The following is a 27,550-nucleotide window of genomic DNA, read 5'->3' as shown; positions in this document are numbered from 1 at the left end:
CCGTCCCCTCAGATAGTCCAATTTTCTAGTTGTTTGCAATAGGAGGACAAGTCCAGTACCAGTTATTCCATCATAACTAGCAGGAGAAGTTTCAGTTTATATTTATCTTATTGAGTATTCACGGACAATCTTATTTCATCTATACTTCTACCCCACTCACCCCCCTGCTAGATGGAAACTACCAATTTTAAATTGATGGTGGACAGGATGATTGCAAACTCAGTCATGAGTAGCTGAAGTAGGATACCTCTTGAAGGCTATGTGCCACAGATACTGCAATGTGCAATGTGGGCATGAAGAACTCTGATCCTGCCTTCAAATCCATGATTCAGTTTAGAATCCATAAAGATACATTTTGTTTATTATTTCTAAAATATTTGAATTCACACTCAATTCCAGTGTCAATTGCTATGAAGCAAATTTATTAAACAAATATTTATTTGGTTCTTCTTTTAGAAAGCCAAACATACTGAATTTGAATTACAGGTTCTTAGCATAGGTACCAATTAATAGTCATCTAAATGTTATATTCTTGCTAGTTACTCATGTGGCTTAATTGGTTGAATAGCTGTTTGGCAAGTCAATTTAAAGAGCTATTAATTCATCATTGTGACACCTATTATTTGGATATTATCCAAATTAAGACATTTTATTAGCTAATGTTCCTCCCTTAACTATTTTAATTGCCTGCAATAAGTGAACTAAACATTTCTACATGTTAAAATTTCCCAAAGCAGTTTTAGAAGGCTACAGAATATACTATAAATGGCAAAAAGCATTAAACACCCTAGCCAAAACACTGACCTATTGTAAACACCTGATAAAAACACAAGAGACTTGTATATTCTGTCAATAGAAGTGACATTACAGTACACTTTTCTTCTAGGAATGTGAATGCTAATGTTATTAAGAAAATCGCTTTTTCTTTTTTTTTTTTTTCCCTACTTTCTTAGTAAACTCAGGTGGCACTATAATATGAGTAATGGTATTTTATTTTACGTTAAAGGGGTAATGCTGGCAATGAATGGAAAAACTTAAGAACTCACAGTATTCTTCCACTTTAGCACAAAACTAGTATGGCAATATAGTATAATAAAAAGATCACTAGAATTTTTCATTCTAACTGCCAATACGTTGATGGCTTTGGTTGAAATACAGTTCATTCATTACTATGAATTCAATAAAAAAAGATTTTTTTCTCCACATAGCTGACACTAGTCACAGGAGAATGAAATTGGCCCTGACGGGAATAAAGTAGTTCATTCACTAGAGATGTGAACTGTTTCTGGAGGCAGGAATGTCATCATGGGTTTCAAAGGCATAATTCAGTGGTTTTTAACATGAGACTCAATGCCACCATTTTGGTTTTTTTATTTTCTGGATTTTATTTCTGTTTATCCTCCAGTTTTTAAAATTATTTAAATTTATTTTAAAATTTATATACAATAAAACTCACTTTTTTATTGGTGTATACGTCTATAATGTTTGACAACTGCAAGTAGTCATGTAATTACCACAATAGTCAAGATCCACAGCAGTTAACATTGACTTCCCCCCAAAAAATTCCTTCATGCTACTCCTATGTAATCAAACCCTCCCTCAAACCTTTAGTCCCTAATAACCATTGATGTCTTCCCCATTCTGTTGATTTTCTAGAATGTCACATAAATGGAATCATAGAGTATATAGACTTTACAGGATGAGCCAAAGCTGCCTTTTTATAACAGATATTCTGCTCTTATCTCTTTATAATCTTCAAATAGAATCCGTAAATAATATTTATCTACTTTGACAAATATAAATACAAAAAATCAATATACTACTCTAACATAAATAAAAGAAGCAAAAATTCAATTAATAAAATAACAGGTATTCACAATGAAAATGGTTGAGCACAAGTGAAGTAATGAAATGCTTACATCTACTTTGATGGAAAAGTTTTCATTTTAAGGGACGTAACAAGATCAGAAGCTGTTCTGCATTAAAAAATACAGGAAAATAAAAAGAAAAAAACGGAGGTGTGATGATGTGATTTTTATGAAATATGAACAATTCTTGGTAAGGATCAGAACAAAACCAAGTAGGATTTTACTTTCTTACTTTTCAGAGAATCTTATTATCCACAAGAGTTGTAGTTCTGGAAAATTTAGTGTACATGTCTGTAATCCCAGCTTCTTTGCTGAAGCAGGAGAATTGCTGGAATCCAGGAGGCGGAGGTTGCAGTGAGATGGCACCATTGCACTCCAGCTTGGGCATCATAGCGAAACTCTGTCTCAGGAAAAAAAAAAAAAAAAAGGTGTGTTTTTTAATGCAAAATGCAGTTAGGTTTCTAGCGTTCGGCTATGTATGAATAGGTTTTTCATCTACACGAATCTCCACTGGGGCAATCAAAAAATGTATAGACTTGGGACAATTCCAGTATGGTCTTATCTCAAGCATAGCAGGACATCTACCATCCCTGGCTTATACCTGTAAGAGCCCAAAGTACTCTCCAGTCTCAACAACCAAAAAATTTCTAAAATTCTTCCTGGTGGGCTACAGTTGAGACCCACTGGCCAAGATGAAGTATCTCTTTTGCCATCTAGTAATCTCATGCCGGATAATCATCCTGGATTAATGTTCGCCAATCTCCTGATTACCAGTTGAATTTCTCAGATAAGTTCACACTAGGAAAGGAATACCTTGAAGTGCTACTTTCGTGTTCTAGTCTCTAGAAATAGATTTCCCATATTGCATATTGTATTGTTTATATTTATTTATTTTCTCTAAACTATAATGTTTTGACAGCTTAAAAATGTTTCTTATTGTAGAGAAGACTGCTCCTCCTGGGGCCAAGATAATTCATAGAAATAGCAAAAAGAACATGCCTTTGATATGCAAACCAACCATTTCAGAGCCACACCTCGTCTTTGTTACCCTTACATCCTAGGAAGAAATATTCTTTTCCTTTAATCATTGCAGGGCTAGGTACCAGGCAGCTAAGGACTATCCTTAAAGTTTGGAGCCTCCTGAAATTATTCAAACAGCCAATCCTAGGCTGTTTGCCCTGCCTTGCCTCTCCCATGGAAGCTCCAATAAAGGCCATAGCCTAGGCTCTCCCTCACATGTGACCTTGTGTGGCTTGCTGAGCCTCCTGTTTCTGAGTCCTGTGAGTACAATAAATTTTGTTTTCCTGAGCTTCTCTTGTGTCTCATCTTGTAACTGCCACTGACTGACCACACATAAAGACACAAAATAGAGATTAATAAATAATCATTTTTGTTTATACCAGTTCTAAGTATTTTTTAGCCTGAAACAATCTCTGTCGTCCTGATCAACTTGGAAGTTAATAAGACTAGATTCATCTGCACAAAACTAACTTCTTAGTGTTAACTCTGCCAAGGTATTGTCCCCTCATTAGGTCTTCCTTTCATAATTAGCTGATCTCCCTTGAAATGTTGAAGATTTCCTTTTAAAATTCTGTAATTACATATTTTCTAAGAAGAAGGTTATCACTGGCACAAATGCTCTTCAGTATTTATCTGAATGAAGCCAGTCACACAATCTGGGTATTGTTTGATTTCCCATACATGGAAAGGAAATGTACCATGTTCAGATGGTCCAGGGCAAAATGCCTCAGCAAACTTGAGTATTCTCAAGAATGAGTGCAAGACACAGAATTCAACACCTTTTTTTTTTCTTTTCTTGAGACAGAGTTTCACTCTTGCCCAGGGCTAGAGTGCAATGGTGTGATCTCGGTTCACTGCAACCTCCGCCTCCCGGGTTCAAGCAATTCTTCTGCCTCAGCCTCCCGAGTAGCCAAGATTACAGGCATGCGCCACCATACCTGGCTAATTTTGTATTTTTAGTAGAGAGGGGGGTTTTCCTTGTTGTTCAGGCTGGTCTCGAACTCCCGACCTCAAGTGATCCGCCTGCCTTGGTTTCCCAAAGTGCTGGGATTAGTGAGCCACCACACCTGGCTGAATTCAACTCTTAGTTAAAAATAAAATTACAGGTCAATACTCTGAATAGTATAAATGCAAAAATCCTAGACAAAATATTAGCAAACTGATTTTGACAGCACATTAAAAGACTCATATGCCATGATAAAGTGGGATTGTCAGTAATCAATAAGGCAACTTTCACAATATATAAGGTCTTTGGTAAAAAGTTTTTTAATTATAAAGATTTTTCTTTTAGCGTATGGAAAGGGTTTTTAGAGTTACATTGCTTTATTTAAGATTCTAGTTGGTGCTGCTAAGGTTGATGAACCTAGACCTGTGCCCCCATTGTCTATCACAAAGGCAGAGCAAATGCCTTTCTATTTGCAATATACAAAACTTTCTATTGCAATCTCCAAAAGGCAGAACAAACACCTCTTGGGAATAAGTTATGTGGGTCCATACAAATGAGTGATGAATGTCGCAGGCATTTATATTATCAGAACAACCCGAGTTACAGTAAATTTTCACAGACTGCCTATAGTAATTTGAAAGAAACTAGTAACTTTCAAGACGGCACCAACCAAACACTGAATTAACTTTCTCAATATATATTTAACAGACACTCATGAAGCGTATATTATATTTCAGGGTACTTTGAAGCCAGAAGTGAATCTGAGCTGAAGTAAATAATCAAATAATGAGTCCTCAAATACATACTCAACTGAAGGTTAGGAGGTGACAGGGGAAGTGGAAGAAGTCTTGATTACACAGTTTGTGTTCTTTCAATGACACTACATTGACTCCCAAATGGTATTAAGAGCCCAAAGAGAAGGTGAAATTCTGTAGACTATAATATGTTGTAAACAAGGCTCCAGAGAGGATTCAGTTCCTTGGTATTCTTGGAAAAATGAGAGAGACCTTTGTAAGCCTTGACTTTATCAAATTTATTGATAGCTGACCTTTAATAATGCTCTGGCAGACTCCAAAACAATCATCATTTGTGGGGAAACATGAAATTTAGATTCCCTCTCTCTGAAAAAAATTAAATATTTTTTAAACAAAGTGAAGTAGTTTTCCTTTCTCTTCTTTATACATGCTGAATGTAAAAGATTTAGATATTACAATTAAACAACATAAAGAAACAAGTGAAAATCTCAAGTAACGTAACTATTCAAAGTTAATCACTGTTTGTCAACAAATTAGATAACCTAGAAGAAATGAATAAATTCCTAGATACGTACAACCTATAAAAATGTAATCGTGAAGATTGGAAAATCTGAACAGACCAATAATGACTAAGAGGATTAAACGGGTAATTAAAAACCTTCCAGTGAAGAAAAGCCTGGAATCAGATGGCATCACTAGTGAATTCTCCCAAACCTTTAAAGAAACATTAATCCCAATCCTTCTCAAACCCTTTCAAAAAATTGAAGAAAACACTTCCAAAATTATTTTATGGGGTCAGTGTTCTCTTGATTCAAAAGCCAAAGACATACAAGAAAAAAAAATACATGCCAATGTTTCTGAAGAATATAGATGCAAAACTCCTCAACAAAATACTAACAAACAAAATGTAATAGCACACTGACAGGATCATATACCATAATCAAATGAGTTGTTTCCCTGGATGCAAGGATGGTTTAACATATTCAAATCAATACATGTAATACACCACATACACAGAATGAAGGATAACAGTTGCATGATTAACTCAGTTGATTTAGAGAAAGCATTTGATAAAATTCAACATGCTTTCATAAAGATGAGTGACAAACTATGAATAGAAGCCATATACTTCAACATAGTAAAGGCCATATATGACAAGCCCACAGCTAACATCATACACAGGGGTGACAAAGTGAAAGCTTTTCCTCTAAGATCAGAAACATGACAAGGATGCTCACTCTTGCCACTTTTATTTAACATAGAAGTCTTAGCCAGAGCAATTAGGCAAAAATAAATAAATAGAATCCAAATTGGAAAAAAAGGAATAAAATTTCCCTGTTTACAGATGACATAATCTTATACATAAAAACCCTAACGACACCACACATGGGAAAAATAAAAAACAACAAACAAACAAAAAAAACTCTTGAAGCTAATAAATGAAGCTGTAAAATTGCAGGATACAAATTCAACAAACAAAAGTCAGGTCCATTTCTATACATTAATCACAAACCACCCAAAAAGGAAATCAAGAAGACAATCCCAATGACAATAGCATCAAATGGAAAAAAATACTTAGAAATACACTTAATAAAGGGGATGAAAGACTTGTGCACTGAAAACTACAAAGCATTGATGAAAGAAATTAAAGCAGACACAAATAATTGAACATCCTATGTTCATGGATTAAAAGACATAATCTTGTTAAAAATGTACATACTACCCAAAGTGATCTACAGATTCAATGCTACTTCTACCTAAATCTTGCTGTCATTTTTTTACAAAAATTGTTTTAAATTATAAAACTCATACTCATCCACAAGGAACCCAAACAGTTAAAGAGATCTTGAGAAAGAAGAACAAAGCTGGAGTTATCACACTTTCTTATTTTAAAATATATGCTAAAGCTACAGTAATTAAAACAGTATGGTACTGTCATAAGGACAGACATATTGACCAATGGAACTTAATATAGAGGCCAGAAATAAATCCATGCCTATACTGCCAATGATCTTCAACAAAATGTCAAGAAAACACTATGGGGAAAGAGTAATCTCTTCAACAAATGATGCTGGCAAAGCTGTATATCCACATTAAAAAAATGAAATTGGACTCTTACTTTATGTTATACACAAACATCAACTCAAAATGGATTAAATATAAAACTTCTACTCAGGAGGCTGAGGCAGGAGAATCACTTGAACCTGGGAGGTGGAGGTTGCAGTGAGCCGAGGTCGCACCACTGCTCTCCAGTCCGGGCAACAGAGCGAGGCTCCATCTCAAAAAAATAAATAAATAAAAATAAAAAATAAAATGAAATAATATATATATAAAACTTAAATATGAAACCTAAAAACGTAAAACATAGAAAATAGACTTAAACATAAGATGAGAAACTGTAAAACTCCTAGAAGAAAACATAAGAAAAAGCCTTCTTTATATTAGTCTTGGTAATGATTTCTTGGATCTGACCCCAAAAGCACAGACAACAAAATTAAAAATAGACATGTGGGATTTCATCAAACTAAAAATCTTCTGTACAGTGAAGGAAACAACCAATAGAGTGAAAAGAAAACCTATGGAATGAGGGAAAATATTTGAAAACCATAAATCTGATTAGAGGTTAATATCTAAAATACATAAGGAACTCATATAACTCAGTAACAAAAATACCAATAACCCAATTTAAAAATGAGCAAAGGACTTGAACAGACATTTCTCCAAAGAAGACATACAAATGGTCAGCAGGTATATGAAAGATGTTCAACATCATTAATCATCAAGGAAATGCAAATCAAAACCACAATGAGATATAACCTCATACCTCTTAGAATGACTGTTATTTAAAAAAAACACACACACAAAGTATAACAAGTATTGTCAGGGAAGTGGAGAAATTGGAAACCATGTACACTGTAGGTGGGAATGTAAAATGGTGCAGTCATTCTGGAAAACAGTATGAAAGTTCCTTTAAAAATTAAAAATAGAACTACCATGTGATTCAGCACTTCTGCTTCTGAGTATATATCTAAAAGAGTTGAAAACAGGACTTCTGGGTTTGTTGTTGTTGCCGTTGTTGTTTTTATTTTATTTTATTTATTAATTTTTTGAGGCGGAGTCTCGCTCTGTCGCCCAGGCTGGAGTGCAGTGGCGAGATCCCGGCTCACTGCAAGCTCCGCCTCCCGGGTTCACGCCATTCTCCTGCCTCTGCCTCCCGAGTAGCTGGGACTACAGGCACCCGCCATCATGCCTGGACGACTTTTTGTATTTTCAGTAGAGACGGGGTTTCACCATGTTAGCCAGGATGGTCTCGATCTCCTGACCTCGTGATCCGCCCACCTCAGCCTCCCAAAGTGCTGGAATTTCAGGTATGAGCCACCGCGCCTGGCCTACTGTTGTTGTTTTTAAAAGATACCTGCACTTCCTTGTTCTTTGTGGCATTATTCACAATAGCCAAGATATGGAAACAACACTAGTGCCCATTAACAGATGAATGGATAAAGAAAATGTTGTATATATTTAATATATACAGTAGAATATTATTCCGCCTTAAAAAGGAAGAAAATCCTATCATTTGTGATAACATGAATAAACGTGGAGGACATTTATGCCAAGTAAAATCACCCAATCACAGAAGGACAAATACCATGTGATTCCACTTACATGAGATATCTATGATAGTCAAACTCACAGAAGCAAAAAATACAATAGTGGTTTCTGGGGCAGGGGAATGGGGAAAATGGGGAGTTGTTCAATGGGTATAAAGTTCCAGTTATGCTAGATGAATACGTTCTAGAGCTCTGCTGTACAACATAGTGCCTGTACAGTATTGTGCGCTTCTAAATTTGTTGAGGGTGTATCTTAACAATTATATTAAGTGTCCTTACCACACATATACATACACAAAACAAAAACAGAAACGAAAACAAAGGAACAGAAGGAAACTTTGGGAGATGCTGTATATATCCATTGCCTTAATTGTGGTGATAATATCACAAGTGTTTCCATATGTCCAAACACTTTAAATTGTACACATTAAATATGTACAGCTTTTTGTATATCAATTATTTCTCAATAAAGCTATTTTTAAAAGAAAATTATTTTCCTTTGGGTAAATACCCAATAGTGGGATTCCTGGATCAAATGGTAGATCTACTTTTAGTTCTTTGAGAAATCTCCACACTATTTTCCGTAGAGGTTGCACTAATTTACGTTGTCACCAACAATGTTATAAGCATTCCTTTTTCATGCATTCACACTAACATCTATTGTTTTCTGTGTGTCAACAAATTTAATTAAACACCATTTTAACCTGCAATATTGCATTTCATTGTATATCTTACTTAATTTTGATGAACATTGTTTCTTTTACAAATTTTAAAAATTTATTTAAAGTCACATATAGATCAGTTTTATTTTTACATACTCAAGTACTCAACATACAAATAAAAAAAATTCATCACATGCAGTATTCAACCTTTTATCCAGAACTATGGTTCTTTATCATGAAGCACATGTGCTATTAACAAAAGCACTAGAGAAGTAAGATATAGTCAAAATGGAGGAGTAGATGGATGAGATCCTCCTGGAAGGTCTGTCTGATTTTGCTGGTTGTATAAGTAAGACCAAACCTCTTATTTTGTCTACATTACCCAGATAATTTGTACTTGGATCTGGATAATTTGGAAGAAAAGTTGGGGAGGGGAGTCTAACTTAGTAACTCACGTTGGTCAAAACATTCATCAGCTAACTACAAAATATTAATATCTACCTTCCTAAAGTAAATCAAGAAATATCCAGCTTGGCCTTGCAGTTAGATTTATTCGTGAAAGATCTGCCCAGATCTTGATAAGAATCCTACCTATCTTCCTTTCTTCCTTATCGGGCTAATTTTCCAATGCTGCTCAGGGTATAAGAGTACTTTGGTAGGCAATTTGTTTATTTGTTGTTTGTTCTATTATGAGCTAAATCAAGGGACTTGGTTTAAATCTTAATTCCTGGCAATTAGAAAGACAATTTCTCCTTTCTTGATGATAATAATGTCTCATAAATAAAGCTTTTTAAAAAAAATTCTTTTGTCAAAATTTGTTAAAAAATATTCTCAAGTCTCCTGTTTCCAGTGTCAGACAACATTTCTCATTGAGGTCCCCACAGGACCAAGAGAGCTGTAACCAAAAGACTCATCTGATGAGACCTTATCTAAATTATATGATAAAGTTTAAAGCATTTTTCATCTACTAATAATTTACTGTTAATTACTTTTGAAGCTTAATTTTAAAATAAAGCAAGTGCCTGTATATTGGAGATTTTTAAAGATAATCATTTTCTTTAAAAATTATCTCCTTTTAAAAAATTTGGCAAGAATTGCCTTATATTAGGGATTTTAACCCAACATTTTCCCCTGAGGACATCATGTATCCATTTATGTTGTTTCTTTAATTCTTTAATGTTGTTTAATTAATCCTTTAACGTTTTCCTGCTGGAATCACTGAGTATTATCTATACCTACACCAATAACTATATTTATATAACTGTATCTATGTAAATAGAGGTATCTATATAGATATGTACTATATCCAGGTCAATAGATATAGATATATAGATATGCACATATACAGAAACCACATAAAAGGCAAAGATAGATGACAGACTATCTTTTATGTGGCTTCTGGCTTTAATATTTTTGTTTAGAAAGATTGCCAAATGCTTACCTAAATTTGTTTCTAGAATGTTTATAGACCATATTTTCAATATTTTTTCCCACATAATATACGAACTAGATGTTTTCACCACACCCCTCAGCTTTTTGCCATTCCTTAGCCTCATCAGACACAGAAAATCTCAGGGAAAGAAGAAATGAGGGTTCCTTTGTGGCAGTGGCAGTCACGTTCCTATTGACACCAAAACAACTCTGTCAAAAGGATGGGTGAATATGGTGTGCCCACTCCCACTCCGGGCAAAATGGCCTCATCAAAGCAATATGTCAGAATTCTCTCATTTCATTATTTGAGGCTTATTCTGAATTAAGCTCCTTTATAGAGGACTTCTATTACTCATGGAATTTTTTAGTGCTTCAAGTGTCTGTGTTCTAAGATGTCTGTGTCTGTGATAACTTTCTGATTGTAGGAATGGGTAGAAGGCTAGAACTTAGAAAGAAGTCAGTATATTTCAAGTATATTCATATTCCTAGCGGTGGAATTATTGAGTCAAAGGATATATGGATGTTGAATTTTTATGGATATTGGGAAATAGAGCATTGTTCTCCAAAAAAGATGAATCAATTTACACTCTCACCAATAATATATTAGATTATCTGATTCCTATATTCTTGATAATATTTATGTGTATTTACTTTTTAATTTGTTTAATTTTATATTTATCAGTATTTTATATTTGGGCAATCAGTAAAACAAAACAACATTTCTCTTTCATTATGAATGAAGTATCTTTTTGTCTTTCTGTTTCTGTTAATCATCTATATCCTTGTCCATTGTTCTACTGGATGGCATACTTTTCCCTTTGTCATGTTTTTGCAGATATTTTCCCTAGTATTTTGTTTATGGTGGGTTTTCCTACATAGCTTTTTAAAACTTTTTTCAGGTCAAATTTATACATCTTTTTTTTTTTTTTTTTTTTTTTTAGACATAATCTTGCTCTGTTGCCCAGGCTGGAGTGTAGCAAGTGATCATAGCTCACTGCAGCCTTAAATTTCTGGGCTCAAGAGATCCTCCCACCCCAGCCTCCCAAGAGCTAGAACTACATGCCCATGCCACCACAGCTGGCTATTTTTAAAACTTTTTTGTGGAGATGGGGGTCTCACTATGTTGCCCAGGCTGGTCCCAAACTCCTGAGCTCAAGCAATACTCCCACTTCAGCCTCCTAAAGTGCTGGGATTACAGGCATGAGCCCCTGCGCCTGGCCAAATTTATATATCTTTAAAAAATAGTTTTTGTCTTCCTTAGAATGGCCTTCCACATTCTAAACTTACAAGTACATTTGCCCATGTTTTCTTCTAGCCCATTCATGGTTTTTTCTAATTTTAATAAATGTTTTATTAAACTATAACATGCATATAGAAAAGTACATCAATCGTAAGTGGACAACTTACTGAATTTTCACAAAAGAAACATTCTGATGTAGCCAAGATTCAAATCAAGAAACAGAACATTATTAGTACCACTGAAGCCTCTTTTATGTCCTTTCCAATCATTACCACTCTTCAAAGGTTATTACTATCTTGATTTCTAATATCATAAGTTAGTTTCTCATATTTTTGAGTTTTTAAAATATGGAATCATATTTAAAACCAAAGTACGTACATTTTGGCTTTTTTAACTCAACATGATGTTTTCAAGAGTCATTAATGTTGTAATTATTAGGATGGGGCAAAAGTAATTGCGACTTTTTACCATTGCTTTTAATCACAAAAACTAATACAATTTGTTATTCTTATTGCTATGTAATATTTCATTTATAAATATGTAATAATTTCTTTATCCATTCCACTGTCAATAGATATTTGGATTGTGTCCATTTTGGTGCCATTATAAACAGGGATTTTATAGACATGTGTTTGGATGACTATATATATATATACACACACACACACACACACATATATTTATGTATGACTTTGGATGACTATATATATATATACACACACACACACACACATATATTTATGTATGACTTTGGATGACTATATATATATATATATAGAGAGAGAGAGAGAGAGAGAGAGAGAGACATCTTTTTTTGTTGGGCTTATACCTGAGAGTATAATTGCTGGGTTCAGCTTTAGTACTTCTTTTCAGTTTTCCAAAATGGTTGTACCAATTTACATTACTACCAGCAGTATATAAGTTTTGTTTGCTTCATATGCTCACTAACCTTCATATCCTCATTAACCTCATATATTCTTTCTATTTCATTTTAACCATTCTTATGGGTCTGAAGAGGTTTCTCACTGTAGTTTTAATTCACATTTCTCTGATGGCTAATGAAGTTGCCATTTTTAATGTATTAATTGGTATTTAGGGATGTTCTTTGTTCAAGCCTTTGACCATTTTTCTACTGGACTCTCTTTTCTCTTGTAGATTTGTGGAAATTCTTTATATGATCTGGATAAGAGTCTCATACATCCACATATCTTCTCCCATTCTATGGCTTGTCTTTTCACTCTCAATACTGTCTTTTGATAACAGGTTCTTAATTTTAATACAGTTCAATTTACCATTTTTTCTTCCTGATGAAACACTATTTTAAAAAATTTCTTTGAAACGGGTTTAATTAAATATAGTGGACATCCAATAAACTGCACATATTTAAAGTGTATATTTTGTTAAACTTTTGGGAGTGATAGGTAGTATCTATTATCTTTATTGTGGTGATAGATTCATGGTTGAATATCTGTCAGAACATCAATTTTAATAGTTCAATAATACTTCTTCCTATGAAGATACTCTAATTTACTTTCTCATTCCTCCACTATTGGGCAATGAAATTGTTTTCCCTTTCTTCCTTATCATATATAAAAAAAACCTTCATTAAATGTCATAAGGATAAAACAGCATGGATGAACAAAAAAGAACGGATATGGTTTTTGGAAGACAAGATATACTAGGTTGCTTGGCAATGCCATCATGTGAAGAAAGAAGGGCAAGAATGTCACATAGGGTGATGAGGAATGCTCCAGTCATGCTGTGCTTCAGTAATGAGCTGTCATGTGTTGTGATGTGCAGTTCTTAAGTGGTAAAGTGTGCAAGCCGCATAGCAAGAGGTGCTAACCTAGGTGTTGACAGTTGCCTACTTCAGGAGAAACCGACTGAAACAGGCATAAAACAACCTTTTTCTCTTCTTAAAAATGGTTTTCAATTACAAAAGCATCGGCTCATTTTATTATGAATCAGAAAAATATTTGTGCATAAATGGACAATCATTCCCTATCCGTGTTCCTACTTCCTATAGGTAACCACTGGAAATATTTTGTTATATAAACTTTCAGACATTATAGAATAGACAGACAGTTATAGTCTATCCATAGTTATGTATAGCTATTATATATAGTTGTATAAGAAGAGAGTTTTTAAAGCATAATCCTCGCCAACTTGCCCTTTTCATTTACTATCTTGTGTCTCCCTCTCCACAGCAGTGTAGTAGAGGGGTATCTGCTCCTTCCTTCTCCAAGACACAGCTCAGGGTGCAGCTGATATGCCCCAGTCTCAGTCCCAATGCCTGCAATCACCAAGATAGTTCTGGCAACTTGCCTGGGTGAGTGAATGGCTGGACACTGACAAGACCTACCCCTAGAGCAGTGTTTGCCCTGGTTCCCACACAACTGCACTTCCAAGATGAGCACTGGCTTCAGCCCCCTCAGATACCGTCGTCTTCCCTGTTCCTCCAGGTCTCCAGGACACGCATGGCAAACTCAGGAGCCTATAGAAGCCTAGATGGTCAAGTAAAAGAGCAAAGCATGCTAGGTGGAAAAGTAGTGCAACTGTAAGGACTGGGTGCACTAGCCCTGTTTGAAGGGCAGCCACTACTCACACCATCTGATTCTTTGTCAGAAGGGAATATTGTCAGATCTCTACATTTTCAAGAGAAGCCAGAAATCAAATTTTTAATTAAAAAATCTGCTTTTCAAATGTCAGCAGCTAAGATTTTTTAAACATACTCAAGTCTTGATTTTTAATTTTTAAAATAAGCTTTATATTTTAGAACAGTTTTAGATTTACAGCAAAAATGGCAAAGATAGTACAGAGAGTTTCCATATACCCCACACTGAATTTTCCCTGTTACTAACATTCTACATTAGAATGGTACATTTGTCACAATTAATGAGCCAATATTGATACAGTGATAGCAGTAGTTGACTGACATTTCCTTAGCTTTACCTAATGTCCTTTTTCTATTCCTGGATCCTGTCCAGGATAGCACATTACATTTGGTAGTCATGTGTCTTTAGATTCCTCTTAGCTACAAGTTTCTCAGACTTCCCTTTTTTATTCACTGACAGTTTTGAGGCATACTGATCAGAATTTTGTAGAATGTCCCTCAGTTGGGTTTTTCTGATATTTTTGTTGTGACTAGACTGGGGTTATGGGTTTTCAGGAGCAAGATCACAGAGATAAAGTACCATTCTCATCACATTGTATCAAGGGCACATACTATCCACATGACTCATCACTGTTGATGCTCTTGATCACCTAGTTGAAGTAGTGTTTGTCAGCTTTGTTACTTTCCCCCACTTTCCACACTGCATGCTATAAAAGGAAGTCACTCTGCATATCCCACACTTCAGGAGTGAGGAGTTACGCCTCGCCTCTTTGAGGACAGCAACCCTAAACAAATTATTTAGAATTGTCCTCAGCACAATCTTCCATAACCAGGTCCTACCTACATTTTGGGCTTTATCCCCAGGTGCTCCCTCCCCCTCCCATTCCAGGCTCATCATACTACAGGGTCAGTACCTGCAGATCCTGCATGGTGCCATTCTTTCTCATGTCTCTTGCTCTCACTATTGCCATTGTCTATGCATGGGTGTTCCTTATCTTTCCCCCTTGCATGATCAACTCCCCTTTGACCCTTTGACCTTCAAGACTGCTCAAGTATGCTCTACTCTAGAAAGTGTTCCCAGAACTCAGTCTGCCTTGAGGGATTTTCCTCAGTCCCAAAATACCCTGTGCATTTTCCCACCATGACATTCATTCCTCCCTATTGTTTATTCTCAACACACTCTCTTGTTAGATTGAGAGTTCTTTGAGAGCAGGACTGTCTTCTCACTTACCTTTCTATCCCCTGTGCTTATATAGGGCATGCATCAGACACTGGGTAAATATATTTTGAATGAATGAATGAATGAACAAATGTACAGAATTCTAGATACAAGATTTCTTCTATGAATTTCCAGTCTTTCTGCCTTATCAACAATCACCACATTTGCCTTGTATTACATCTGTTTAGGTGCTTGTCTTACTTATTTTAGTAGCTCTATTGCACTTTGAAGGCTATGATCATGTTTTATTTGTACTATAATTTCCAGGTCAATGTCTTACACATAATAGGTGTTTAATAAATCTTTGTTGAATAAGGAAATGAGTTAATGAACAAATAAATGAAGCTGCCTGCACACATAATTGGTGAGAGGGAATCGCACAAGGAAAGGAAGCATAATGAACTGCAAAATAAATGGCACAATTTTCAAATGAAATGAAGTTGACTTGCCAAGCACATTATTTCCAAGTTTTTATCATATGCTAGTAAATATTGTCACGTGTTTGTTTAAAGAAATTTAAAAACTTAATTCTTAATGAAATAGCTATATTAACTGCTCCTTAACAACAGAAAGGAGAGTCAAGCCTGATTCATCTCTTAGAGATGGACCTCCCGACAAAAAGATCCATGCTGCTACTCTTAAAAATTGCTGTTGTATAACACAACATATGTTCCTTCCTCTCCTTTAATAACCAAATGAGCTTATATCAAAAAATTTTTAAATAGCATTTTTCTTTATCTATCTCTAATAGAATATTGTTTTTCTAAGTGTCCTCTGATGGAGGGAAGTAAACAGAAAATAACCATTCTGGAAGGAAAAAAATGTGCTTATAGCAAGATAGATTGCCATTGTTATCAACACCAAATTCAACTGCTGCAGAAGAATTTCACTTACAGGAAACCAAATTAGGAGAGAATTGAGTTCCTCTTTTTCTTGCACCAAAAAATAAATTGTATGAGTACTTCTCAATTAGTATTTGATTAGGAAAACCTGTAGAGGGCGTCCTTGCACCAAGAGCCATAGAGGTTTGCGCAGAACTAGGAAAAAAATGTTAAATTAAAACCACACGCTCCAAGTCAAAGAAAATGCCTATTGTGCTGTGAAATTATTATCTTTACCTGGGTGACACTGGCATTACAACGTTAAAGTGTTTTAAAAGTAGCCTAATGTTCATACATTATATACATGAATATTCACAGAAATAAAAAATAATGAAATGTTGGAAAACAGGTAAATATTTTTATTTTAAAGGAAGAATGACTGCAAAGCTTTGAATGCAAACGGACTTAATTATGATTTATTTATCATTATGAGGTATAAGTTACTAAGAGAATGGGCTTTGAAGTCAGAGTGTCTGGGATTTGAACCCTTACTCTCATTTACCAGCTGGATATCCACAGTCAACTTACTGGACTTTTTGAGCCCTCTTTCCTCATCAGTAAAATGAGAATAATAGTAGTACCTACTTAAGAGTTGTGAGGAGTAAGCAAGCACTTAAAATAAAAGTACTTTAAAAATTAATACACTGCAAGTTCAAATCAGTCATAGACTTCTTATCTAATTCCTTTTTTCCTTTTTTTTCTATTGGTTGGTTGTATAGCTGTAAATATTTCCTTATTGGAAATCTATATTCTTAGAACCTAACACTGATTTAACTTGATGCCTGCACATGTCCAGCTTCTCTTCTGTTGTTTGTTTTTCCCTCTTGAGGCATCTGCTACTCTACAAAGGACTGATTGAAACACCACGCCCAGCCCCAGACATTTGATCCTTGAGGCATTTGTCACAGCATCGGGTACTAAAGAACAAAGACGAGTAAATGAACCTTTTCTGAGTCCGAAGACTTTCTAAGGTTTTTTTAATTAAAAACAAAACAAACAAACAAACAAAAAACCCTTTTGCTTCCGTTTTCTTTGCACACCCAAGGAATTAGGCAGGAGGCAAAAATAAGTTCTTTCTGTCGGGCCAGGTGGATAGGTTATGCTGCAGACCACTGCCGGCCAAGCATGCTTCTCCAGACGAGGCCAGAGCCTTGGTTTTGCCCCCATGCACCTGTGAATTCGGCAATTTTTTAAAAATATATTATTTTATTTATTGATGAGACGGAGTCTAGCTCTGTCGCCCAGGCTGGAGTGCAGGGCACGATCTTGGCTCACTGCAACCTCCACCTCCTGGTTCAAGCGATTCTCCTGCCTCAGCCTCCCGAGTAGCTGGGATTACAGGTCACCGCCACCACGCCCACCTAATTTTTGCATTTTTAGTAGAGACGGGGTTTCACCACTTTGGCCAGGCTGGTCTCGAACTCCTGACCTCCGGTGATCCTCCCGCCTTGGCCTCCCAAAGTGCTGGGATTACAGGCGTGAGCCGGGCCGAATTCAGCAACTTCTAAAAAATATCAGCAAACGTGAAGATATCCACGACGTTAGTGGAGCCCTACCCCGGAGGGTCGGGTACAGCTATCATCCAGGGCCCAGGGCATTCTTCCGGGCACTGCCGCGTTATCAGGGAGACAGACGGGCCTCCCCAGCTGCTGGGTGTCGGGCAAGTAGCAGCTGAACGCCCTGCCCCTCGAGCCAAGGCCAGCGCCTGCGATCAGACCACCGGACAGTGGAGCCTCGAGTTTTAGCTGCTTGGGAACGCGCAAAGTGTCAGCCAATCGCAGAACAGAGCGCATAGGGTTGGCGGAGAGAGGAATCCTGCCGGCTGAAAGGGAGACGATGGGCAATTTGCGCCTTCAGTCAGCGCCGGAGGAGGAACAGAAGTCATCACCCTCTTCACCATCACCATCATCAGCGCTCAGTCAAGCCCAGCATTGTCTGCTCTCCCCATTTCCCTCCCCCGAAGCCTCCCTTGGCCCGAGGCGAGTGACGTCCCAGGGGTCTCTGAGTGTCCTTCTCCGGGTTCGCCAGCCCTACACGCCCACTTCGCGTGCGCTCGACTGGGCTCACCGCGCTGTGAACGCTGACTCGGGGGTCCCGCGCGGCCCCGCCCCCGGAGGACCCCACAGCGCCCCCAAGTGGCGGCCGCCCGGGCTTTGCAGGCACCACTCGCTCGCACCTCGCTTGCGCCAGCCCTTCCCGCTCTTCTGTTCTCGCTCTATTTGCCCCGCTGACTGCCGGCCTCGCCAGCTTTGCCAGTCTTACGTCTCTGCCACCCCCACTCCCGCCCGCGCCCCATCTTCTTGCACGGCTCACGCCCGCTGGTTCCCCCCCGCCTCCCCCGTCCTGCCTGCCCCCTCCTCCTCCTGCTCTCGCAGGCTCCTTGGCACCCAGGCTGGGAAGCGACGCTCCCAGCCGTCTAAGCGGGAACAGCTCTGGTTGAGGGAGCTGCAGCGCAGCTGAGGATCTGACGGCCCCAGGTTGCGTAGGTGCGGCACAAGGAGTTTACCCCGCAGCAAGGAGGTCCTGAGCAGCATGGCCCGGAGGAGCGCCTTCGCTGCCGCCGCTCTCTGGCTCTGGAGCATCCTCCTGTGCCTGCTGGCACTGCGGGCGGAGGCCGGGCAGCCGCGGGAGGAGAGCCTGTACCTGTGGATCGATGCTCACCAGGCGAGAGTACTCATAGGTAAGGCCCCCGCGTCCAGCGCCTTCCCCTGCCTGTGTCCTCCTCTCTCCACTCTTCAAGAAGGAGGGATACCTGCATTTCGTGTGTTTTAAAACTTAATTTCCATAAAAGAGTGTTCCCACCTTTTAATTAGAGATTTTCCATCTGAAAGCTTATAAACTTCTCTTTTAAGAAACCAAAGCTGATCTAGTGTTCTGATCGTGCTGTTGTTAATTTTTATAGACCTGCGTTTTTAGATGCACCCAGCATTTGTTTGCATCGGTTAACTCCATGTCCATCCCTTTTCCCTGAAAGCATGGGTCTGTTGACATCATTCTCATCATCCACGGAGGACAATTAATCTTAGTAGCGCTGATGGTACCGAAGGCAGATGCCTTGTGAACAGAAATGACCCATACTAATTATTTAGTTTTCTTTTTGCTTGAAACTTCTGATTTAGATGATTTCAAGTCTACCTGGTTTGATTGTTGTATTATTTTAAAAACCAGGATTTGAAGAAGATATCCTGATTGTTTCAGAGGGGAAAATGGCACCTTTTACACATGATTTCAGAAAAGCGCAACAGAGAATGCCAGCTATTCCTGTCAATATCCATTCCATGAATTTTACCTGGCAAGCTGCAGGGCAGGTAAGTTCTGAGAAAATTACCCTTTAATATTTCCACTGCCTTATGGCAGGTGGAAATAGTACTGTACAGTATGTAGCCTGGCACATTTTACAGTTATTAAGAGAAATTTCTCATCTGATTGCCAAAGCAAATAAAGAATTAATTTCCATTTATTTCAAGTTGCCATATAAATTAATGATTTTCAAAAAAAAAAAGAGTAAGCCATGTGCCTAAGCCCACTATTCTGATAAGACTCAGTGTCCTGAGGCTGCTGGAAATATAAAGATCTCCAATACCAACATCACTGTGTTTCTGTAATCAATGACATTAAAATTTAACATACTTAAAAGACTCTTTTCCCATAGTAGTTTCTAATCATTTGTGACATTCTTTATACTTTACAACAAATTTTAAAGTCTATAAGTATTTCTGACACTGTGCACTTTTAAAAAGCCAGTATGTTGAATGTTATTCACTGGAGTATGAATGTTGCATATTTCTGGTAGAAGTTAGATCCATAAGGTGTCATGTAAGAAAGTTGTAAAATATTGCAGCCTATGTTTTCAAGTTACCATTTTAAATGCTTTCATATGGAAAAGAAAACTGCAATCTATTTTTTATGAAGAAGCATTCCTTTTATTCCTTAGCACATTAGCATCTTTTATATGTTACCTTTTGTTCATTTTATGGCTTCTAATTTTAGAAAGAAAGAATAAAATGCTTATGTGAATTTAATTTCTTTTGTACAATTGGAGAATTTACTTTAGAGGACAAATGGTAAGTAATAAATTCTTTAGCTTATTAGTTGGTAAAATGTGTCTACTATGAAAATCATTATAATTATAATTAAAACCACATTTTGAGGTCTTTTTATTCTAAAGTTCCTTAAATGATTATTTTCAAGAAGAATGTGATACAGAAAACACTTTATAAAAAAATAACTATTTTGAATTGAGAAACCACTTTGTTTCCCTCTAATTACCTGTTATGGTATAGACATGACCATTTTAGCTGTCTTTTTCCCCTCAAGTCTGTTCTCTTTTTCTTCTTCTTCTGAAATAGATCAAATCTAGGCCCTTCAAAACTTCCATTGCTATGTGGTTAAAAAAAAAATTGAGGTTTTGGATTCATTGAGGTTTATAACGGGAAAGTCATCTGCTGTTAATACCCCCATTTTGCAGATAGGGTCATTGAGGTTTTTATTGCTCTATAGGGAAATTATTCCTTTTCTCCCTACAAGTCCCTCTTCATAGATACTTTATAAACAATTAAGTGGGGAATATTGTGAAATCAGTAATAAACCAATGAATGGCCTTTCATTATCTCCTTTTCAGCTGAATCTGTTTACTTGTGGTTGACCACTCATCAGATGGTCATTAACTAAATGGCCAATTAATTCTATATTTCTGAAAAGACATTTTTTAACCTATACCTTTATGGGTTCATAAGAACTACTAAAAGGTAGCTTGAACTGCACCCCTCCAGCTGAAAGGATTTGGTAACTGGTTAACTGTAGGAGAAGCAGAAAGTGCCAATAGCTCTCTCTCGCTCTCTCTCTCTCTCTCCACCCCACCCCCGTCCCTCTCTCCCTCCCTCCCTCCTCTCTCTATCTCTTTCTCACTTATGTTTGCTGAAGAATAGAATTTGAAGCAAAGGCTTAAATTCCATGTTGCCTCCCCTATTGCTTAATAGTATAATGCTTGTGTGCAAATATTGGCATATTGGTGAGTACAAAATGGACTGACATGTCATACAATCTTAGGAATATGTCCTGTAGGGGATTAGGGAGGAGAGTGGAACTGGCATGAAGATGAAGTTTATAATATTTTTTTCTCCTGCTTGAGTGTTGCTCACCTATGTGGATGATCTAATGATGCAGGACAATGTTAGCACCTCAATTAAGCTACCTTTCTCTCTCTACTCATTCGGCTTTGAATAGGTTACCACAACTTACTACATAAAATCTGCTTTCTGAGGAAAATGTGGGAAGGGGGAATAATCTACACAATACCAAGCAGCAAGATGCTTTAAAATATTATTTTTTTATTTTTAATATCATTTAAGTATGGCTAATTTTGCTCACTAAAGTTATGTGATCCCAGCACCATCATTTTTGAAATGCACAGAAATTCTGAAGATGGGAAAAATGACTTCAATACCAATTAAGTATTTTGAAACATCTATGGCTAAAGCCAAACCACATCAAAACATTTACATGGAAAATGAAAATTTCATTTCATTATCTGATTATTTCATCCAAATGATATCAAATGTTTAGGCATTTCAGCAATACATAAACAAAACACATAGCTGATTAATGAAGTTTTAAATTTTATATTTAAGTGTTTTAGCAACATGTGGACAACATTAAAATAACCTCAGGATTGAAGACCTTACAGAAGCAGTAAGGTGTTACTTACTTCCAATAAATTATTGGTCCAGTAACGAAGGGTCTCCAACCTCTGGGCCACAGACCAGTGCTGGTCCATGGCCTGTTGGGAACTGGGCTACACAGCAGGAGGTGAGTGGCAGGCCAGTGACTGAAGCTTTGTCTGTATTGACAGATGATCCCCATCACTCGCCTTACTGACTAAGCTCCGCCTCCTGTCAGATCCGCAGCAGCATAAGATTCTCAAAGGATTGTGAACCCCATTGTGAACTGAACATGCGAGGGATCTAGGCTGCACACTCCTTGTAAGAATCTCATGCCTGATGATCTGTCACTGTCTCCCATCACCTCCAGATGGGACCGTCTAGTTGCAGGAAAACAAGCTTAGGGCTCCCACTGATTATACATGATGGTGAGTTGTATGCTTATTTTATTACATATGACAATGTAATAATAAAAGAAATAAAGTGCATGATAAATATGACGTGCTTGAAACATCCAGAAATTATTCCTCCACCTCCTGGTCCATGGAAAAAATGTCTTCCGCAAAACCAGCCCCTGGGGCCCAAAAGATGGGGGACCATTACAGTAACCCAAAGTGTTCTTGGGCCACTTAAAATGCATCTCATGTTCCACTTCCAACAAATGCAAATAAAAATTACAGTGAAATTCATTTCCCCACATCAACTTGGTCAGATCTTTTAGAAGCGGTTTTAGTATGTGGAGAACAGTGCATTATCATATGCTGCTGATGTGCATGTAAACTTTTTTGCAGGGCTGTTAGACTCTGATGGCAAAAGGCAGGATATAGACTTTTTGACTGGACAATTTTACATCCAGAGATTCATGCCAAGGAAATAAGCACAGACATAAATAAAAATTTAGGTCCAAGAGTGTTCCTCATCATGATGTTTATAAAAATTAAAAAATAGATACAACTTAGGGTCCAGCAATAGTGGCAGAAGAATAAAATGAAGCAGTTATAAGGATATTCTAGACATCCATTTGGGGCCATGGGAAGATTCTCATGCAAATTAAGTAGTTTATAAAAGTGGTCCCCAACCGTTTTGGCACCAAAGTCTGGTTTCACGGAAGACAATTTTATTTTTTTATTTTTTTATTTCTTTTTTTGAGACAGAGTCTCGCTGTGTCGCCCAGGCTGGAGTGCAGTGGGGTGATCTTGGCTCACTGCAACCTCTGCCTCCCAGGTTCAAGCGATTCTCCTGCCTCAGCCTCCTGAGTAGCTGAGATTACAGGCACGTGTCACCACGCCCAGCTGATTTTTGTATTTTTAGTAGATACGGGGTTTCACCATGTTGGCCAGGCTGGTCTCAAACTCCTGACCTTGTGATCCACCCACCTCGGCTTCCCAAAGTGCTGGAATTACAGGCGTGAGCCACCACGCCTGGCAGAAGACAATTTTTCTATGAACCAGGGAAGGGTGATGGTTTCAGGATGATTCAAGTGCATCACATTGATAGTGCACTTTATTTCTATTATTACTACATTGTAATATATAATGAAATAATTATACAACTCACCATAATGTGGGATCAGTGGGAGCCCTGAGTTGTTTTCCTGCAACTAGATGGTTCCATCTGAGGGTGATGAGAAACAGTGACAGATGATCAGGCATTAGATTCTCATAAAAGGTGCATAACCTAGATCCCTTACATGTGCAGTTCACAACAGGGTTCACAGTTCTATGGGAACCTAATGCCACTGCCGATCTAACAGGAGGCAGAGCTCAGGAGGTAATGCAAGCGATGGGGAACAGTCACCCACTGCTCACCTCCTGCTTTGCGGCCTGGTTCCTAACAGGCCATGGACCTGCATTGATATGTGGCCCAAGGGTTGGGGACCCCTGGTCTATAATATAGTGTATTCTCTTTGATTCCATTACAAAATAAGTTGGCAGACATAGAAAAAATCATTCGCTCAACATCTGATCTTCCAAGATGTAAATACCAGTTACATCTTCATCTATTATGTTTCGGTTTTTCTACAATGAATTCATTTATAATTTTAAAAAATATTTTACATCAAATGTGTATAAAAAGTGTGTGAGTTTAAAATTGTATGATATTTTGTATTATAAATAATTTATTATCTGGTATCATTTTTACACTGCTTATCACTCAACAAAATGATAACACCAATGACTGTCATGGGTCATCATAACTATGGAGACCAAAGAATTTATTAATGCTCATCAGATTCTCATCAATTTCTTTTGAGGTCTGCCCAAATCTTTCTTGCCTGAAATCATTTTTCCTGAATTCTCCCTCTCCCTGCAATTCCCATTTTTCATGGACAACTTTGTCTCCATTTAACCTGATACTCATTTTCTGACATGCCTCTTCTCAAGGCTTTTAGATGAGAGAAGAATTTCTACTGCAAAAGCTTAGCCTTAATGGATTTTTAGTAATTAAGGGAAAATACTCTTTATCCTTGTATAAAGCTTTTCAATAGATGATATTTTTCATTGAGGCATGCTTTATTCTTTTTCTCTAAATTTGAGACAGGCAGGGGCCATGAGCAATAATTTTAGTTTTTCTAAATAAGGCACTAATTAAACATTTTACTTGGAAAATAACCCTTTCTAAGCCCAATGACTTTCAAGTAAAAATTTAATGAGAAGTTTTGTTAGACAAATCAGAATCAAACATTAGGATACCACTGCTGATTTCCATATGAACCAATTTGGTGTAAGACCAAAGTGTTTTTATTTAGGTAGGTTATATAAATAGATCTTTACTTACAAGGGTCTCATAGACTTGATCTTGATAACTATAATATGTTCTATCACCTGCCTAAATATGCTAAGGTACTATGAATCTAGTACTTAGTTAACAACAGGGCATCCCTTTTGATGTTGCTTTTGTTTTGTTTTCTTTTGTTTCATTTTGTTTTAGCAGTGACAGTGGATTTATGCTGAGCCATCTGTACTAGCTTTCCAACCTCCTTGTGACCAAGGGCCTGGATTTCTAAGATGGATGGCAAGGGTTGGAGTGAAATTGGTGTCTATGGAATAGAAATTCTCTGAGTGATAATCAACCAATATTAATTTCAAACCTACCACCTGGATTGCTAGGCAAGCTCTAGACATCTGTACCAACAGGTCCAGATCTTAAAGTGAGCTTTTTCTAGTGTATAGTGTGCAGAATTCTTATAACCACTAAAAGTCAGTGGGGTAGCTTCATTTTTCTGAATCTACAGATGTTTAAAAACAAAACTGAATTGTTGCTGTGGATACAGGAGAACAGGAGAATTTTGTCTGCTGCCCTGGGGATGTGGGAGGTCATGTGTATATTGTATAATAACTGGCTTTATGGAGTTAAACTGCAGGAATGTGTTTGTTTTTATGTATAACCACTGAAAATAGAAAATATTAGATATGCTGAAGAGACAGCGTATCAAGTGAAACATTTTCCTACGTGTAAGGTTTGTTACAAATGAGTTAGTGACACTAGCCTAGCTCCCTATCAATTTAAAAAAACTTCTTGAATTATTGAAAACTGTCAGAAGTAACAACAATAATAATTTAAAAATCAAATACAACAAAGGCTTAAGAACTTTGTCTGGATACTGGTATCTTTGTGAATGATTCCAGTCAGTATCATCCAAATTCAGCTTTAAAGTGAGAAAAGCACCATTGGAAAAAAGGGAAAACAGAAACAGGCCATTTATCTGACAATGGACTCACATAATTGCTAATTTTATAAAAAACAGAATCATCCTACTGATCTGTTTCTGTAATATAGTGTTTGATATGATGTAACACTGGTCCCATTACATTGGCTACAGTTTGCAATCTCAAGTTTCCCATTGGACTGGAGTTAGAGACTTATATTAAAAGTATTTTTTCCCCCTTTCTTTCTCCCTTTGACATAAACCAAAAAAATAAAAAATAGGGTAAATTTTAATTCAAGAATTCCCCCTCCAACTTCAAAGGAACTGTCAAACACCCTTAAACACTTCTTTCCAACCCTGCAGTTATGGTAACACTTATTATTACGGAACTCCCTTAATGTGTACTGTCTACATTTTTTCCTAATAGAGTTATGATTGTTTTGGTAGTTACGACCCAAGTGGTTTCATACCTTTGCACTCCAGGGGTTTGCCGTCATACCTTAGTAGTGGTTTTATGTCACCAAATGGAGGAAATGCCTCATTTTCTGACCCCTGTTCCATGGTTTCAAAGTGGGAATGTGAATATGTTTACACACTGTGGGCATGATTTTTTTTCAGGAGATACTCATATCAAAAGCACAACTTTAAACCTTTAATGTTTAGATTCTGCTATGCTGTGGTATTTTGCATTGTGGTGTTGTAGACATGCCACTAGGGATCAAAGAGTAATTCTGCAGAAAGCCCATTTCATTTAGCAAAGCAGGCATGTGCCAGCCATCTGTTGTATCTGCTGATAGAAAACAGCAGTAAGTTTCTCAAACTTTTGCCAGAAGGAAAAAAGGCCTTTATTGCTTAGAGGAGATGAGTTACAAGGTACCTTGTAAGCCACATCTGGTTCGATGGCAATTTACATGGCATATATGTAAACTCTGCTATGTCTTCCTTTCACGGTGGTGTAAAAGCATGTAAACAAACCCTCCACTGGCACCCTCCCTATTTATTCCTGATTCTAAATGGCTTGCACAAATAAAATCTTTGAAATTGTTGTGGTGAAGCAGAAAGGTATGATATCCAATAAAGCATTTTGTTTTGGATCCAACTGATTTAACTTAATTGTCCCTGATGAATAAGATGGGTGTGGTTAGGGAAAAACTTTGAGGACTTAGTTCAGCGAAAATATCCCTTATCCTGTTGCCGGACCTCTGGAGGAGGCCTTGTCAGTTCAGGGATTCTTTTACTGCAGTAATTTAGCCAATTCCGTAAAGTTACATGTGAGTAACTTGCTTACATTCCTATAGAACCTTGGTGGATGGCAAGTTGTTCTCCCGTGCAGCCTTTCTCTCCGACTCAAGCACTTAATCAACAAATACAGAGCTAGGTGCAGAGCATACAAAGAGAAATAAACCCAGTACCTGCCCTCTAGGAGCTTGTACTCTAGAAAACAAATATTAATCTCACTCATCCAAATGAGGTTAGGAAGTACAGGATTGGCTGGGGGACCAAAGGAAGCCACTCTTCTTCCTGCCAGGGGAAGGAAGGGAGCTGGGGCCACTTCGCTGAGCTCACTGAGCAGGTGATGTTTGAATTAATCCCAAAGGATGAGTCCCATCAACAAGGGAGGAAAATGCCTTCCCAGGGGAGATCTCAGGCTGTCCTAATGCTTAGAGGTCTTAGAGGGGAAAACATATTCTAGGTGATCCTAAGGGGCTTTGTATCTCATCTGAAAAGTAATGGAAGCCCAGTGAAGGGAGGTCAGGGCCAAATAATGGAGAGAGAGTCTCAGGGAAGAGAAGTAGAAGATAGAAACAACTCAGGGAAGTTTCTCTCTTCTTGGCTATGGATAGAGTAGATGCAACATCTTGCAAATTTGTATTGAGTAAATTGTTGAGTATGTGTTGGGTCGGCAACAGTTTTTCCACAACCCTCATTTAGCTCTTCTTTCTTAATAAACTCTCAAAAGAGTTGCAATGATTAGTCTCACCTCTCAGCTCCAGGAT

The 27,550-nt window shown here is 37.4% G+C and overlaps 1 protein-coding gene and 1 pseudogene across 2 annotated transcripts in view; one reads left to right on the top strand and one right to left on the bottom strand.

Moving 5' to 3' along the window:
• The window catches only part of LOC105537137, a 19,941-nt pseudogene extending 1,904 nt beyond the window's left edge, over positions 1-18,037 (bottom strand).
• Positions 18,038-18,404: 367 nt separating this feature from the next.
• Positions 18,405-27,550, top strand: part of WIF1 (WNT inhibitory factor 1) — a 71,684-nt gene continuing 62,538 nt past the window's right edge. For both annotated transcript variants that reach the window (XM_011976559.1, XM_011976558.1), the window contains exons 1-2: positions 18,405-18,924; positions 19,413-19,552. In XM_011976559.1, coding sequence (XP_011831949.1) covers positions 18,777-18,924; positions 19,413-19,552 — 288 coding nt within the window. In that variant the 5' untranslated portion in view covers positions 18,405-18,776. The remainder of the gene's footprint in view (positions 18,925-19,412; positions 19,553-27,550) is intronic.

The sequence above is a fragment of the Mandrillus leucophaeus genome, unplaced genomic scaffold (genome assembly GCF_000951045.1).
Source record: "Mandrillus leucophaeus isolate KB7577 unplaced genomic scaffold, Mleu.le_1.0 Scaffold169, whole genome shotgun sequence".
NCBI lineage: Eukaryota > Metazoa > Chordata > Mammalia > Primates > Cercopithecidae > Mandrillus > Mandrillus leucophaeus.
The sequence above is the reverse complement of the archived record's forward strand: the minus strand, read 5'-3'. Positions and strand labels throughout refer to the sequence as shown.